We start from the raw sequence: 18016 nt of genomic DNA on the forward strand, positions 1-18016 counted from the left end.
CCATGCTGACATGAAAACTTACCTCTGTGATGACTGGAAATAATACGCATGAGCCAAGAAATTGTCAGAAGATAATTGAGACTATAAAACCATTTCATATGAGCCATAATGCATTCAAGGTCAAATGAGCTGGGATCGAATCTGAATGTTCTGCAACGTTTTAGCGATGTACTGCGGTAACTTATCCGTGATGCCTGTAGTTCAGTGGCATCAATGCAAGATGCTCTCCTGAAGGACCCTGAAGTTGGAAGGAGTCTTTCAGACAATACTGATCATGCTACAGAGATGCCATGTTTCTGCTTTGATTTTCCTCATGTTACCCTGATGGCCAGCATAAGCCACCATACCTCTACAGAAGTCCCTGAGCTTACAACAATGAGGAAGGAGAAATGGGGTCATAGTGTGTAGGGAAAGAATTATTTACATTGATATAGATCTTGAAGCCACCCCTTTCTGGTCATATCAAAGATTTTCTTCAAGGCTGGGCCCTCTTACCTGTACTCCTGCAGGTCCTGGGACACCTTGCTCACCTGGGGCCCCAGGTAACCCCTGCAAAAACAGAGGGAGAGGTGGAGGAACTGAAGGAAACTGATCCTTTCCTCTCCTGAACAGATGTTTCTCCTTCCTCCCACTGGGAGAAGAAAGGGTGGTTTTTACAGAACTCTGTCTTTCCTGGTAATTCCACCCAGAACAAAAGCAGTCCAGAACACAAATGGAGTAGCCAAGTGCATGATTTAGCCGGGCCACATCACTTCAAAAGCCTGAATAAATCCTGTACAACCTTGCTGTCGGCCAAGCTCTGTCTAGCAAATCCCATAATCCTTTTTTCAGCTACTAAGGCCCAGAACTATAAATTGGGTGTTTAAATTCATGTAGTCGTGTAGCTTCCCCTACAGTCAGTACAAAGCCAAGCACCACTGTGGCCATTTCCAATGAGAAAAGCATCCCAGCTATGGAAGGAGGATGTCCCACTTTCTCCCCTCCAAAACAGGCAGCTCTCATGTCCTCTCCTTGCTAAAGTTCAAAACCAACTGGAGAAACACTTGGCTGTGCTTACAGGTTCGCCACTTCTTCCTTGATCTCCTTTCTCCCCTTTTGGTCCAGGTTCACCCTGATATAAAACAATAAGAAAAAGAAAGAAGTAAAAGTTATTTCCATGGCTGGAAGCCACAGTAGTCATGTTTGGTAAGAGAGCTTTTTCAATCAGTTATCCATATCTGACATAGAGTACCTTCTTCAGAGGACTTGGAGGTCAATGAACCAAAACTGCTATCATACACCCGAGACTTGGAGATCATTGTCTAGACTTCTTGGACTGATAATTGCAAAAATGTTCAATTTAAAAAGAGAACACTTTTCCCTCATAGAGAACAGTAAAGAATTTACCATTCCAAAATTTGATCAATTCAGCTCCAATGTACTAAAAAGGCCAGATGACATGACCAACAGCAAAAGCAATGAACTACCTCTCTGTAGGACCACAGACCTCATGTTATCCTACAATTGGAGAAATTACCCCACATTGCAGACAGTTCCCTACTCCACCTATAACAGAGGGGTGCTCAGGATCTCATCTTGGGCACTTCCAGAGATGTGTACTGCGCAGCTTTTCCTGATCTCTAGTTCTGTTAACATCCCCATACATTCATAAAACTTCTGCTTCCTCCTGCAATGTCAGTATATTATTTCATGCACCACCATCACTGACTAATAGGATTAATGTATTCCTGTTCTTTCTCCTTACGTAAATTGAAGATGCTTTCCGGCAAGTTATCAGCTTTGTTCTGAGCTCTAGAGCAATAATCAATAAGTCCATATTTCTGGTTTTTTATAAATTGAAAAGAACAGCACACAGTTATGGAAGTATCTGGAAAAAGCAGGCATTACATGAATACTTACATTTGTGTATTTATATGGACATATGTATTCAGGCAACAGCAATCATTACTTATTCATTATTTATCATACGAAGTGTTTCAATTATGCAATCAACGAAGAGTAAGAACATCAGTAATTTAAGCTACAAACACACGCAAGGAATAGTGATCAGTCAAAATGCAGAGCCCAAGACAAATCAGCTTGAATTTTATTCACTTCAGCTATTTGCCAATCATTTCTGCAACACCTGGGAATTCAAAGTCCATTTGCAAATGATTCTCTAACAGACCAAATAAATGTAACTGCATAAATATTACTTATGTCTGTATTTATTATGCATTATGAATAAATATTATCATCTGTGATAAATAATAGGAGGAATTTTAGTCTACAAATAGCAGTCTGCGAGTTCCATTTTTAATCAGGCAGTCCCTGCTGCCATCTAGTGGCCGCCAGAAAGATAACGGGACCCTCTACAGCGATTCAAGCAAAGGGTCCTACGCAACCAGCCTGTATAATTGTGCCTGGAATTTTTTTTTGCATAAAGACATTTCAAGCTCTGAAACCTTTTTGAGAGAGCAGAGAAACAAAGCACAGACATAGAGCATAGAATCGTGGAATCACAAAATCATTTAGGTTGGAAAAGACCTTTAAGATCATCAAGTCCAACTGTTAAGCCAGGACTGACAAGGCCACCATTAAACCATGCCTCTAAAAACTGCATGTTTTTTGAACACTTCCAAGGATGGTGATTTCACCACCTTCATGGGCAGTAAATTTGTCGACAGGGATGGTACTACTGAATGGGAGCACATACTACCAGGGAACACAAGACTATAAAGGGAAGAAATAACAGGGAGGGAGATTTTTTTAAATATTGTCCTTTCTCCCACTTTTCCCTTGTTACTTGACTTGCATGGTAATGCAAGATCTGCAAAATTCCCATCTAATGTCCTTGCACAGTCACAAACATGGGTAGAGGCAGCACTTCTTAACCTAACCTGCCAGCAAATCTGCCGGCAATTCCTTTCAAATTTGCTGAACCCACACCTATCTGCCGAGAACGTTAACACTATCCGCTAGTGCTGCACATTGTGGTGACCTCTGCCCCTGGCAGCTGGACTTAATCGACTGCTACCCACTTCCTTCCTACAGCTCAGTGAACAGAAATGATGTGGTGACAGCTAACAGCTGCTACCAACCTGGGCCAGATCAGTGCTTACAGCTTCCTCGACCTGCTCTCAACAGTGTCCTCCCATAGTCTCAATTAGCATGTTAGTAATTTCTGTGCCACTTAAAGGAGAGCAAATGCAGTGGGGGCTCAGCTGTGTCCAGCTTCAGTGGGAGATAGAAGGCAAAGTGAGGAGCCATCTCCCATTTTACTGCTTTTGCTTCTCTCCAGCCATTGTACCTGACCATCACTGTGGTTCTCACATACTCCAGCTCCAAGAGTGATTACTGATTTTAACTGACTAGCCTAAATAAACATGAAAAAATTCCCTGCATCCCATGGAAGAAACTGATCCCTGCTCCACTGCTTTAATGCATCAGCAAGTTTCTGGAGAACTCACAGCACAGGCTGCACCCAAGACACATGATGGAGCTGTGCTGGTGGGTAAATAGGAGCTCAAACTCACTTGGTCACGGATGTTTTATTTCTGAAAATTACTAAGGTGTGTTTTAAATTAAACTCATTTTAACTAATAATAAGTAAATAGAGTAATTGTACTGCTGCCTTCTCTCCAGGCTGTGTTTCCCTGTCTCCACCTGTGTAAGTTGCTCCCTGGCACTATACAACACACACTCAATGGAAGGCAATGGCAAGCGTGTTTTGGAGAGTGCATGACAACTTTCAGCACGCTGCTGGTCCTGTGACCTCCGTAACATAACCCATGGCATGCTACTAACGCTTATCACCAGCTTCTGACACCTTGATTTGTAGAGCTGTTAATTAAAGGTAACTATCCTTACCTCCCCTTCTCCTCCCAAAGCCTGCAATGCTATGTGCAGACCTGTGCTACATCCGTAGCGATGTGATGATACCTGTGTGTGACATGAATCATCACATTCATTTTGCACATGGAGAAATCCTAGCAGCCTGACCTGCTGACACGTTGCAAGCCTTTTATTCTTTACTATCTTGCAGCTCATTTACAAGACTAATGCACTCAAAGTAAAAGAGAGAACTCCTGTGATTGTAGCACTACGGAGACCACGAAAGATGTCGTTGTTCTGCCTATTTCCTTAGTATCTATATTAGCAAATTACAAGCCAAGGGGAAAAGTAAACCAAAGAAATTTCATCCTATTTCCAGTACTACCTTACATTCCTATTTCCTATCTCAGCCTCTGAAGAACCTGGCATATGCACTTTCTTTTCTAATGGCACTCTTACGGCCTACCTCTGCCATTTATACATTCCGTAAAACCTCCTGATCCTTAAGCTTATTCACATACCAACGGTGCGATCCTATGTAACACCAGATATTTCCCACTATGGTCTGCAAGTGGCAAATAAAACTTAATTTTCAACTACACTGAAGAGGCTGGGACAGCCTACAGCTATGCCCCAGCCACACTTGGCTTGGATGCTGCTGTTACCAGGACAGATGTGGACTTCTTACCATGGCTGGTTACAAAGGTGAAGTTGCCCAGACCCAAACTCAAGCTGAGTTTTTAACTGAAAGCATTTAGATAACATGGAAATTACTAAGGTGCTGTGTGTTTAATCAGATACAAGAGGCAACAAGCCAGAAGCCATGCTTATTAGAGATGTTACTTACAGGAATCCTAGGGTGTGGGGTGAAGAAGGCTGTCTGGAAGAGAAACCAGAGTGTTAAAATAAGCATTGCCTATTTTCTTTGAAATGCAGTAATGTATGTGTTCTCCTTGTCATTAGAGATTACACAATCCATATATCCATCAGGAGGCTTATGAATGAGCAACTCACTGTAACATCTGGCTGTCTGGAAAAAAAGCTCACAAATATCAGACATTTCCTACAATATTTGAAATATAAACATAAATCTCAAAAACATTCTGTATGTCCCACTGCTAAGAAAAACCAAACAATCTTTAACCTTGTTAGCAAGTTTACAGTTAGCAATCTCCAGCTGACTTTTGCACTTGGAGACGTCTTCAGTATTATTAAATTTCCTGATTCCACGTGTGTTCTCTCTCTGCTTTGTGTCATGTACAAGACATATGTATCACAATATGGTTGTCTTAGGAATTACATAGTCATTCTGAAGAACTAGCCACAAAGAAAGGATAAAGTTTTGTAAAGGGGCAGTCTCTTATCAAAACTGATAAAATTAAGAAGAAAAAAACTTGTCCTTGATGAAATGAGGATATGTCAAAATCACCTGCTTTTACAGCTGAAATAGAAATTATTTCTGCCTGCAAACACAAGAAGCTTGAGCAGCTGGGCGTATCTTCTCTATATCTAGCCACGTTGTACTGTGCATGTAAGCTGCCTTCTCCACCTTTACTAAAACAGATTTATCCTTGGTTGTGTGACTGGGTCATTCTTGTGACACATGAAGTCTTCCTACACAATACCACGGAGCACCCTTTGGCACAGACTAAAGAGGCTCAACTAATGGCAGGAATAAATTATAACGCTTTCATGGCTGCATGAAGGTCTTTAGGCAGTTGATTTTTGCTAACCGACCTTGATTCAAATTCTCTCCATCATCTGTGAATGTGGCAGCTGTAAGCAGCTGCGGTGAGCAAAGCTGACAAGTGGATATCTGCTAATTTTTGGAGAATCTGTGACTGGAATCAGCCCTCCTGTTGCAATGACAGGCCAGTTCCTAGTGCTTACTACAAGCTGCTTACTCAGATTTTGCTGAACTGAATGCTGGGGTTTATGTATTTACATTCAGTGGATGCTCGTTTAATCACTAGTGAACTTCATTGTAATTATACTCGTGCTCCCAAAGAAATTTGCAGGTTAATTTTAAAAAAACATAAATTGATGTTATCATGGTCTTTTTTTCGGGTTGGGGGTTTTTGTTTTGTTTTGTTTTGTTTTTTTTTCTTTAATTGGCAGAAAGGTTACATGCAATCAGGTATGACTAGTTGGTGTGTTGGATTCAGTGTTGAACCCAGAATGAGCTCTGGGATGAGAGGGTCTTGCTGGGGTTCCAGCACAGCATGGCACTGTATACAATGGAGGCTCTGGGAGGCTGCAGCATCGCTGAAGCTGAGTGCTCCACCCCATAAGTTCATGTCAACGAGAAGTGGAATGCTCTGCTCATCCTAGAAAAAGGTGAATTCATCCCTGAGAAGACAAGCTGTTGTTCACTGTCATCTGTTGAGAGCAAGCCAGTTTTATCCTGAGATCCCAGTAGGAAAAATCTAGCTTCCCCTGGAAAATCTGTACGAATGTAATCCCCACTTTCAGTCATGACCTTCACGCAGCTCCCACAGCTGCTAAACAAATCACAAATTCAATTTAAGTGTTACCACAAGGCAAGGGCATATAAAAATCCTGTTTGCAAAGAGGCAGAGGAGGGCACAACTTCCCCCAGAAATAAAAAGACCAAATAGACCTTGATATTGCTTCTCTAAAGCAAAGAGAGATAATCTCAGAGCAAATGGGTCCTAAGGTTTCTGCAGAGAAGTAAGGATCTTGAAAAGCTTTGTTTCTGAGGAATTTGTGTGGAGGAAGTGCAATGATGCCTTGAATATAGTTACAGCACAGAACACAATCTTACTTACTGTTCCAGGTAAGCCTGGGGGTCCAGGGGAACCTGTGTCACCCTAGAGAGAGGAGAAAAATAAAACTAAGGATATAAAAAGATGCCCCAAACCCCCTCACCATTATCAGTTAGAAGATGCAACACTACCAGATGAGATGTAACCCAATGGCAACCTGCCAGCTCAGTGACACTGAAAATCCCACAGCACTTCTCTGATGGGTGAAATTTACTCCATTGCTCTGGCCAGAATTTCTGCAGTCCTTGCTTTGTTGCACGCAGGGCTCTTACTTTCTTGTCTTTATCACTTTATGACTTTTTCACTGACCTAACTTCACAGGTCAATGAATTTCTAATGTTACTCCAGTGCAGGAGTGATATGGACTTTAATTTGCATTTTTAGTTAAAGTTGATCAAAATTCTGGATCAAAAAACATGTTTGAGCTGAACTTCTTTTATGGATGGAAAAAAAATCCCATGTTTAAAATATAAGTTTCTAAATCCAGTTTTCCCCCTAATTTTTGAGTTAAAACTATACTGTTGTTGGGGTATCTCATGAGAGTTACAGTCTGTGTGTCTTAGTTGCCATTGACCTTCCTCTGGGCTGGGCTCCACATACGTCAGTCCACCTGACACTTCAAAGCCAAGAACTATGAACAACACTTGCAAACCTCCCAGATAAATGAAATTCAGGTGCTTCATTGGAGATGTCATTTGACCACTCATGAAAGAATTACCACCTCCATAGACAGTGAATGTCACTGGTAAACTGAAGACTGATACATCCTAGGAAGAAGAACAAAGTGGTACCCACTTCCTGATGGCTATCAGCACTTTAATGAGGGCAAATTTTTCACTCTATAACCATAGGCATCTGCAAGGTCAGTGCTTCATCTTCATCTTCATGCTCACAGGGGTTGAATGTAAATATTGGTGGACATCGCCTTTGTCTAGTTCTCTCATTTTCACTAAAATTAATAGTGTTGTGATGGCAAAAGCCCTGACAGTTCCTTAAATTATTGTTCTAGCACATCACAGGCAGGCACAGAAAACTTCTTCAGAATTTAATTCCAGGCTTATTTTTATCAGCCAATTCTAAAACAAAGAAAAGTTTCCTTGAATTAAAGAAATTGTCCTTAGATTTCATCAGCTGCTTACTATTTCTTGCATTATGATTGTCTCTGTCCCACACACACCTTTTTCTGCCGCTTGTCTGTAAAGCTCAGGTAAAAGACTCCAATGGTCCTAACCTTCCTCAGATATCCTCCTTTATTGCTTGTCCCTGACCCTTTGTCTCTTTTCCTTTCTTGTCTAAGAAATATCATGCTCATTTCAAGACTTACCTTTTCTCCTCTTTCACCTTTGAATCCTGAGACACCATCTTTTCCTTTTTCTCCCTAAAGGCAGGGAAAGAAAAGCATGAAATATGCAAATTTTGATTTGATTGCATCAGTCCCCCTAGAATATTTTACACTGTCAGTTGATCTTACCTTGACCCCAACATGCAATGCAAGCAATTAAAAATGTAACAATTTGGAGGTGGCTTCAAAATGTCCACACTATTTTAAAAATCCAATGAATAGCAATTAAGATTATGGAAAGGAAAGTACCAACCCTAAAATAACTTGCATGTAGAAAATCCTACTGCCTGATGCACTTATAAAAGCCAGATTTTTTTCTAGTTGAACAAAGAGGCACCAGAAAAGGACTTAAGACCCAAAGTGGACATTCATACTACCAGCTTTGTTTATATAAAAGATTTCTGAATCATCCATTCACTGGTGCCTGCCTCTCTTATTTTGCACAGGTAACGTGGTCATCTGAACAGGAGATGCTTAACAAGGATGATGTGAGTACTCCTCCAAATGCATACACAAAATATATTCATCTTGCATTCAGATAGGAGCTAGCTGACCTACACTTCTATGATTTTATATATAGAGAGAATATAGGCTATATCCTATGTTCTACAATACAAATAAGATAGCAAACTGAACAATAAGACCCCAGCTGATTTTAGACCCTTCTTGATCCCATTCAAGCATGTAGTCAATTACCAGGAGCATGGGTCTCATTTACATGGCTACTTTTATTGTCAGACCCCTGATTGATTATTTCCCAGTATGCAGATGCCCCTGCAGGTCTGGAACAGGGGACACTAGGACTTGGGTGGAAGTTAGGCCATCAGAAAATGATCCAGCCATTTGGAGCCTTCTCCAGGGCTCAGTGACAAGGGGGATTTCTGAATTTTTGTTGTTATTACAGTTTTTTAATGTTCTTAAATCAGGCAGGTATTTCTGAAAGTGAGGCCTAAAGAGCACTGTACCTCTTCTGCCGCCTCACAAGCAGCGTGGCATCAGTCATAAGCTTCTGCACTGAGCACAGACACTGGTCATTAGCACCTCTGCCGCAATTAAGAACAGCCACTAGGCAGTCAAGTACCTTTTTGGAAGGGGTACTTGGTGACTTGGCTGGACTCCAATCAGCTGCTCACCACAGAAATCACACAAGAGACGCCACCATCTAGGGACACTCACAAGAAGTCTTCTTGGCACCAAATGGCCAAAAAAAATTCATGCTGTGGCTCGAAGTCACTCACCTGGTCTCCTTTTTCTCCTCTCAGTCCAGGTAAACCCCGAGGACCAGGAAAACCTGCTTCACCCTGAAAGTAAGACAAAGACGTGTGTGAAATCTAAGAAGAGGTGTCAAGCATGGCTTCTATTAATAAATCCCGTTACTCTCAAATATAATCGAGAATGAAAAGGCCATGAATGGGGGGCCAAAAGTCTTCGCTCACTCCTGTCAGTTAAAAATGCATCAAGCCTGGTCCTCAGGGTAGGCTGATCTAGCCACAGTGCCCTTAGGCTGTGGAGGACGAAGCCTTGATTTAGCCATCTCTCTTTGTATGTCTGATATTAGGCTGTGAATTGTTCAGAATTCATGTCTGCAGATGGTTTCCTCTTGATATCTGGTCAGACCACAATATGTACGATCTATGCTGTAGGCCAGAACCTGCCCCATTTTTTTCATGGGATTGATTATAGAAGTCATTTTTTGAGAGAGAATGAGATCAGTTTGTTTATCAAATAATCTGTTATTCTTGGAAAATCATTACTTGAAACAGCAGCTATGATCTCTGCTTTTTTGCCATTAGACAGGTAATTGACACCGTGAAATTTAGGACCAGTTTTCTTCATGCTGCTCTGTAGAAAGACCAAGCAAGCAAATAAAAGCAGCTAAAAGAATTAAATCTAACTTTAATTTTTATTTCTTTATGTAGTCTGGAAATGCAAAAAATGCACTGTGTTTATCTGAATGGTACAGGTGTTACCTGATGAACAGATTTAGAAATTTCTGGATGCAGTAACTGCACATCTGGATCTCTTTCTGTTTGAACCTTACATTTGAGTTTCTTCTTCGTAATATTGCTGTTGGTTGGAGCAATTATGATCTCTGTGTTATGTGGCTTGTTCTAAATATATGAAGAATTCTCAAATTTAGCTGCAAATTGACCCAGTTTGTCATCTGAAAATACATGTTTTCCTATTTATAATTACTCTGCTATCTGCGCTTGTAGTGCAATATCACAAAGGATCGCAGTCACGGACAGGACCCAAATGCACTAAGCGCTGTACAGATACTGAACAAGAAAAGGTGATCCCCGCTTTAATGAAATTATCACTGAAATATGGGAAGACTCCAAACATTATCATGATATAGGTACAATAAGTCTGTAGAAGAAATCAGGTGAGGAACAAGATGCTGCAGTGACCAAGTATGACTAGGAACATCAAGGTAATGTTTGGAGAATGCTAAAGAAAGTGACAGTTGGTGACAGAGGGAGTGGTGCTTTATGAGCTACTGCAGGATCTTGGCTGATGATGAGACCCCAGAGATCATAAGGACAAACAGAGGGCCTAACGTTAAAGAAGAAAGAAAAGACAATTTGGAGGAAAAATAAAAAACATGTGGTGTAACTTTGGCCTCTGGAAAGGTACTGAAGCAAAACATCAATGAGTTTGTATGAGCTCAAGGACAGAAAGATAATACAAAACAGCCAATATGGATTTGTTAAAAACTGATTATAACAAACCCACCCAGTTCCCTCCCTTGATACGATAATGAAGCAGACAAGAAGGAAGAATTTGTGTGGTGTATCCTGACTTTAATAAGACATCTGACATGGGTCAACATGACATTCTCGTTAGCAAACTACAGAAATGCAGCACAGTACAACTGCCTGAAGAAACTACACTCACACCCCTGTTATTAGCTGTTTCCTGCCAAATTCGGAGGATATACAAAGTCCTCTGAGGGTCTGCAGTGTTCAATATTGTAATTTATGACTGAGGTGACAGAAAAGAGAACATTTATGAAATGTGTGGATACCACCACACTACAGCGAGAGGCAAGTGTTTTGGAAGGTGATATTAGAATTCAAAACAGCCCTGTGTGGGGAGACGGTCCAGACTGCATGGCGGTGCTTTGGTTGGGGGTCTAACCCTTCGTTGCACCGAGCTGTTCCTTTTCTACAGTTTTTAATACTATAGTTGGAAAGTTGGCATGTGGATGACAATGTTAACATCTACGGTTAGTGGTCCTGACTGGACTTTGTAGACAGCTGTGTGCTTTAGAAAATTGCAGGACTTTTCAGCAGTTGTCTGCTGAAACCCGAATCCCAATACACAAAGACTAAGACAAGTGTGTAACTTCTAACAGTCATCTGGTGGTATTTCCCAGCAAGCATTTACAACTTAGGAATGACAGCATCACCGCTTGCATCGCATAGTTATTAGAAGTTCCTAATCTTCTAGAACCAGTATCCTGGGTTAATTTGAGGTGTGAAGGCAAACAAGCACTTTTAAGCCACTTGGACTGCCTTTTCCTCCCTATCCACCAGGAAGTAGATGACCTAATCTTCCACGATGCAATGAAAAGCTGGATTCAGCACATTTTTCTTCTGGAGTTTTTGCATTTCTCTGTCCAACCAGGAGTCTCACCCACTCATCTGTAGCATCTTCAATTGCAGATGCAAATGACATGCACAGATGTCATTACTGACAAATGGGTTTTTTATTGCATGTGGTCACTTTACATTGCTCTGACAGGTAGGCCTTGCTGCTAAGGCTATTTTTCCTGCTCACCTGCTCACCAGGTTGGCCACGGCTCCCTGGTTCACCCTGGAAAAACAAAAGCAAGGCTTTAACATTGCAAGGACCTGACCCTTTTGTAAGAACACTTCCTCATTTGTAAAGTGTGTCCCCTATTGTCCTGGCTTATATTGTTCTACCTATTTCCCCATAAGGCACTGAAACTGCCTTCTGGATGGCTTGAGAATCCAGCCCACAGGGAGACAATGCAAGGGCCAGGTCACATCACCCTACACATGTAGACTTGAGAGAGGAGCATCAAACAGGGTTTGGTATTTTGGAACACCATGAACTCTGAAAGGCAATGAGCTACATCTGCTCATCCTTGTACGCCTCCAACTTTAGAGAAGCCCTACCCTCCTGACTTCAGTATAAGACCTTCCAAAGTCACACCTTGATTGATTCAATGTCTACAGCAAACTATGAAATAAAATTCCTTACCTTAGGGCCGGCTTTTCCAGGAAAGCCTTCCTCACCCTTCTCCCCTTGTTCCCCCTGCAGGGAACACGAGAAGTTAATATACAAACTCCTCTGGTAGTGCAGCATGTTTGCAGGCAACAGTGAGGAGTATTTTGACTCAGATTCTCAGTGTCAGCCTGAGGATGTAAATGAAGCCATGTGAGAATATGCATCCTAGAATGTTTTTCCATTCTAGTGTTGTTTGCAATCACATCTCCAGCACCAATGACCCCGCTGGAATATTTCTGGAATAACACAAAGTCAACCACAGTTACATAAAGACGTCCACAGCGAATTACCTGAAAAACAAAACCTCCGTTCAGTTTCTTCAAACTATATGTGGTTAGAAAGCCTATGTTATTTCTGTTAAGAAAAAGAAATAATTGTGGGATCGGAACCTTGGCCACTGGGCCTCTTAGGTAAATACTTGGAAACGGAACTTTCAGTGTAGGTGGTGTCAGCCAGGAGACCAGAGACTGCAGTGGATTATAAAACTGAAATGTGCTACATAGCTGGGAAGTGCAGTAGGTACAACGCAGGGCTGTAGATAAAATCCAAAGTTTATTTAGCCTCAGAAAATTGTTATAGGGTCCAAATTCCTCACCTTTATTCATCAATAAATGGGAGCTGGGGACTCTGCTAGACCTGGGCTCAGGCACTCAGTGCACTCAGCTGAGAGAGGCAAGTATAACTGTAGTGTGTTATTGGAACACGCAGAGGTCATAGCACATGTATGTATCACAGGCAAGGCAACAACTGCCAATGCAATCCAAGGCAGCATATGGTTAAGAGCTGCTGTCCTTATTCCAATATAGTGACATCATCCCCAAAGCCTAGCTTGGTCTTTTTAGTCAAAATATGGCACATTTCTTTGATACTTATTTACACAGTGGTTGCAAGTCAACCAGAATGTCTCTTACCTCTGAATCTCCTATCTCCCTTCTCCCACTGCAGAGACAGAAGAGGAGACAATGCTTCCTATACCGTTATTTGGAGAAGCTTTCAAATGGGGCATAAGAAGTAGGAAATAATGAACCATCTTTCTTGCACAGAGACCTACAAAAGCCTTAGCAGGATGGCATCTCTTCTTTCCAGCCCTTCAGGGAGGAACGAAAGAATCATCTTTGGATTCTGCCACAGTTCTCCTTTTTTGTGCCTTGGACACATGCCTTGACTTACCAGTGTCAATGGCTTTCCTGAGTGACAGTAGAAGCTTCTCTGTTGGCAACACTCAACTGGGTTTGCCAAATAGGATGCAGTGGTTGAAGACTGGAAGAGGATCTCTCATCCCTGCTGTATTTACAACCAGCTCGATCTTCACAATGACTCAGTACAGTGCGATCACACCAGCTGACTTGGCTCTGGAGCTTCACCAGTAGCTCAGTGATGTATGATTGATGAGGCTGTGTTTGGCTCTGGAGGTGTTCCCCCCCTTTCCCGGTCACCCAGCTAAGCTGCCCAGCTAAGTAGCTTAATACCAGTGTAGGTGGTGTCACTTGCCTTTTGACCCGGAAGCCCGGGAAGCCCATTGAATCCATCTTTGCCAGGCAACCCCTAAACAAGAGAAAATCGTAAGCTCTGCATGCCTGTTTGTTAAATCATTAACAGCAAGCTCAGCATGAGAATGCTCAGTTTGTCCCTCTTGCCACTCGGGTAAGCTTAAGAAAAAGAAGAACTATCTCATGCATTTTGTTTTGACTTCTTCACTACTGTGACTCAAAATACACAGCAGTTCTCACAACGCTTATGCGCTCAGCTTTTCCCAGTATCCCAGTTTTGGTGAATGACCACTGGATGTCAGCGTTGTTACAGAGAAACAACAGGATAGCGCTTTTTTGCAACGTGGATTCTTAAATAACTTTAAAAATTACTTATCGTTCTCTATAAAAGTATCTTATCTGTAGCTATAAAGCTTTTTTAAGTCTATTTCTCTTTCTAAATGTCGGTCATTTCTTATACAATACATAGACTCCTAAAATTAAATTATACGACACATAGTGACAGAGTCGTTCAGCAAGATAAGAACTAAAATGTCTTCCTGTAATGCATTTAACATGATGAGAAAAAGTTTTGTCCTGTTTTGGAGTGTCAGTAAATCCATAAACACTGCAAGCTGTAGGTGGCACTTCTTAATACTGAGTATTTCATAACTCACCTTTCTTGACTTAACAGCCAACAGAAATTGCTATGCTCTGCTAAATCTGAGATTTTAATTCTGAGTTCTTTGGCCTGATTCAGGAAACTCCAGGTTTCAAAGAACAATATCTTGCCAAATGCAAAATTACTTTTGAAAAGTATCATATAAAGAAAACATCATGGTCCCAGCATGTAGGAAAAATGGAGCTGCATCTGATAAAATTCTTATTCACAAAAGGCATCACAGGCTAACGTCTACATTAAAGACAACGGTGTTGGAGCCCACGATAAAACCTTGCATGCAGACAAGCTACAGGAAATGAAGCAAAGACTTGAGTATTAAAGTATCTGAAGTCATGGAGAGCATGGAGACAAGAGCAGCAGTTCCTTGATGCTTACAGCTGGTCCCGGTGGTCCAGTTTTACCAGAAACTCCGATTTCTCCTGGCAGTCCCTGAAAAATGAAATCAGAAGAAAAGAAAAAAAAAAAACACATCAGTATTTCTGTCTTTTGCAGAAACCTCACTGGAAGTCACTGCTTTCAATTTAAATGCAATTTTCCCTTCCATGGCAGTCAGGTCTCTGCCGTGAGGACTCCTGTGGACATTGACTTATCCCCAGGTAGCAACAACGTGGTTCCAACTCTCAGCACAGAGAAGCTGTCTTCTAGGACCAGCTGTGGCTTTCCAGGGAGAAAATACAGAAGAAAACACACGTTGCCAGTGGTCCTAACTCAGTTCCCACCGAAACCCATGGCCTAAAATTCTCCCCAAGCTGTTTTTACTTCTTGATATAAACAAACAAAAAACCATCCCAAGCTTTTTTTCTTACTGGTGCTCCAGGCGGTCCAGGGGGTCCAGCTATGCCCGGGGGCCCTGGAGGTCCCTATGAGAAAGGAAGCAAAACCAGTTTACCAAACTCTCTGGTAGCGTCTGAAAGCCTCAGGTCCTCCCCTGTGCATTAGCAGCCCTATTGGAAACAGGCAAAGGCACTGAGCTTCGTTTTCATTAAATTCTGTCCAAAAAAAGCAAGATGCCAAACTGAGCTCCAGGAGACCCATGCTCAGGAGCAGAACAGGATCTCCTGCCAGCCACTAATTACTATTGCTACAAGGTGAGCTCCACCCTCCGCTCCCATACAGGAGATGGAGGAGTTGAAGGCCATCGATGGTAACGTACAACACAGAGCTTGTCCAGAAGGGTTCCTCGTAGCATCCAGCCTAATTTAATTTTGACTAATGTTGTTTCAAAGTGAGCAATTTACCTCTGCAAAAAGATTAATTAAGTAATTAATGAATGGAACGGGCTTGTGGTATTGGCTTGGGTTTTTTTGCGGGGAGGGGTGGGGGTGGTGGTCCAGGGAGCGATGTGGAGATGGTGTGATGTAAAAATATGAATCCAACTGTATGGAGAAACAATGTAATGAATCAAGTGTTTTAAAACTAATGCACCACTCTTCTAGTGCTCTACACTAATCTCATTGATAGTAAAAGATCCTCACAAACTCATACTTCAATGCATACATTCCTGTTGGAAATGTCCTAACAGTCTTTCTTACTCATCTCCCTGCAACAGCTGTTTCTCTCAGGGAAAATATTCTTTCAATTGCCATTCGATTTTTGGAGGGATTTACTTTTGTGCATTGGACAAACTGTTAAACTTGCCTTCCTAGCTGAGAAATTTGTCTCCATACTCGACAGATCTCAACAGGTTGCTTGAGATGCAGAGGTGTTTGTTACTTCCAGCTTTCACGGTAGACAAGATAGGATTTCTCCTGTGCTCAGAATGAAGCAAGTGTTTGTGTCATTTTTGGATCAGGACCTAACAACATGAGGATGGATGTGAGAAATGGGTATATGGCTGAACTGAAATTTTACCCTGGCTCTTTCTGCCTTTCTAACATGATGATTTCATTCATCTCCAGTTTTCAACATAGGGGGAGTTCTGGTGTGTTTGTACTTAAAATAACAAACAACCCTCCCTGCCCCAAACCCTATGTAAAGAACTGAAACAAGACAGAAATAGGGCAGCCAGCATTTTCCCTGTCACCATTCAATATCACAAAGCACAGGTTTTATGATTAAGGTATTACGAGTCATGGATCAATATTAGCATTTCACATTTAAGGAAAAATGTAGCTGAAGAGAAGAAAATAGTGTCAAAAACTGAGGACAAGGAATTATTTGTGGCATGGTTTGACAGAGGAGGTAGCAGATAAGTGTTTTTTTTTCAAAGACACTTCTAAAATTCAGCCAGAAAAGAAGACGGTCTCTCACCAATAGATGGGGCAAAGAGACCAAAAAAGGGACCTGCAGATGCACTTGCCTCCCACATCTGCTTTCATTGCAACTCACAACGGACATGGCACCATCCCACCAACAACATTAAGCTTTGTAGAGTGCCTCAGCTGTGAGCACAACTAAAAAATCCCCAGAAAGATGTGCCTCGGGGTGCACTGATGCTGCTGACATAATTCCTGAGGAACCCTGCACTGGCTTCTGAGGATGCTGGTTCAGCTGCTATTGCAGGAGGGCCCTGCAGTTAAGAAGCTCTAGACATATCAGGAGACATCTGGTCAAGACCATCTATCACTTAAAAAAGGTTTCTCCATTCAAAGAAAATAATCAATAGTAAAAATTAGCCCAGCACAAGAGAAAAGACCACTGTAGACACAACTGGATGGAGTGACCTCAGGTGCCAGGGACATGGAAGTTCTGCTTGGCCTTACTCCACCTCTGCATGGTACTGCTGAGAGGCCCTGCAGAAGATATGGGCTCCAAGAAGGGTTTTCCATGAAGTCTGGGTGCAGTCCCGGGAAAGAAGGCAAAGGTACCTTTAGATAAACAGCAACAAATGATTCAGCAGCATAGGGGACTATGCGTAAGTGCAGGAAAGAAAGTGCAAAGTTTACCTTTGCAGGCTTCCCTTACCAATTCCATTGATTCCTCCTTAATAGCCTAATTTTGTTCTCTTTCTCTCTGCCAATAACTGAACCAACTCCCACCACAAAATACATATTCTCCATAGCCCTACAACAGGGAGCTTCTATCGAGAAGGTGGTGAAAAAACCCAGCCAGGACCCAGCCTCAGCCCAAGCAATCCCAGGTATGATACAAGTTACCCGCACAGTACAGACAGGCATCAATCTGGCCTAAAAGCAGAGTCTCACTCAAACATCTCTCAGCAACCAGCTTAATCCCTGAAACATGAGAAACCGCCTTCTCATCTGTCCTATTTCTCCTAGTAACTCTGGATATTCTCATTATACAAGACACTTTCTAATTATTCTCTTAAACTTTCTATATTCTGGACCACAATAACCTCATGTAACTATAACTCTTGAAATGGAAGCACACCGATCCTTAGCCTAAACTGCCGCTAATAATTCCATTTCATTGCTCTCCATGCAAGCAATCATCCAGGACGTCATGCCCAAGACTGGTTTACTCATGTAGCTTCACCACATGTTGCACTGAAAAAATGTTGCACAGAGAAATCTAATGGCACAATCGCATGGAAATTGCATAAATACATCATGGCTATCCTTCAGAGAGACCTCCCTTCTGCCACTGTCCAGAGCAAATCAGTTTCACTTGTATATAAATTTCTGTTATCGTAGCCCTTTCTCCTGACTTCTGAGCATACTTCAGAGCAAGGACTATTTTTAACTATTTAGAAAGAACCAAGCAAAGC

At 41.8% G+C, this 18016-nt stretch overlaps 1 protein-coding gene across 2 annotated transcripts in view; it reads right to left on the minus strand.

The window, feature by feature from the left end:
* Positions 1 to 18016, minus strand: part of COL22A1 (collagen type XXII alpha 1 chain) — a 237065-nt gene that overhangs the window by 51356 nt on the left and 167693 nt on the right. Inside the window, exons 25-35 of one of the 2 annotated variants that reach the window (XM_080381170.1) lie at positions 15156 to 15209; positions 14725 to 14778; positions 13690 to 13743; positions 12172 to 12225; positions 11725 to 11760; positions 9180 to 9242; positions 7924 to 7977; positions 6603 to 6644; positions 4661 to 4693; positions 1058 to 1111; positions 496 to 549 (exon numbers count right to left, since the gene is read on the minus strand). In XM_080381170.1, the coding sequence (XP_080237296.1) occupies positions 496 to 549; positions 1058 to 1111; positions 4661 to 4693; positions 6603 to 6644; positions 7924 to 7977; positions 9180 to 9242; positions 11725 to 11760; positions 12172 to 12225; positions 13690 to 13743; positions 14725 to 14778; positions 15156 to 15209 (552 nt within the window). The remainder of the gene's footprint in view (positions 1 to 495; positions 550 to 1057; positions 1112 to 4660; positions 4694 to 6602; positions 6645 to 7923; positions 7978 to 9179; positions 9243 to 11724; positions 11761 to 12171; positions 12226 to 13689; positions 13744 to 14724; positions 14779 to 15155; positions 15210 to 18016) is intronic. The other variant, XM_080381171.1, reaches the window with a different exon arrangement.

The sequence above is a fragment of the Falco punctatus genome (genome assembly GCF_963210335.1).
Source record: "Falco punctatus genome assembly, chromosome: 3".
NCBI classification, from domain to species: domain Eukaryota; kingdom Metazoa; phylum Chordata; class Aves; order Falconiformes; family Falconidae; genus Falco; species Falco punctatus.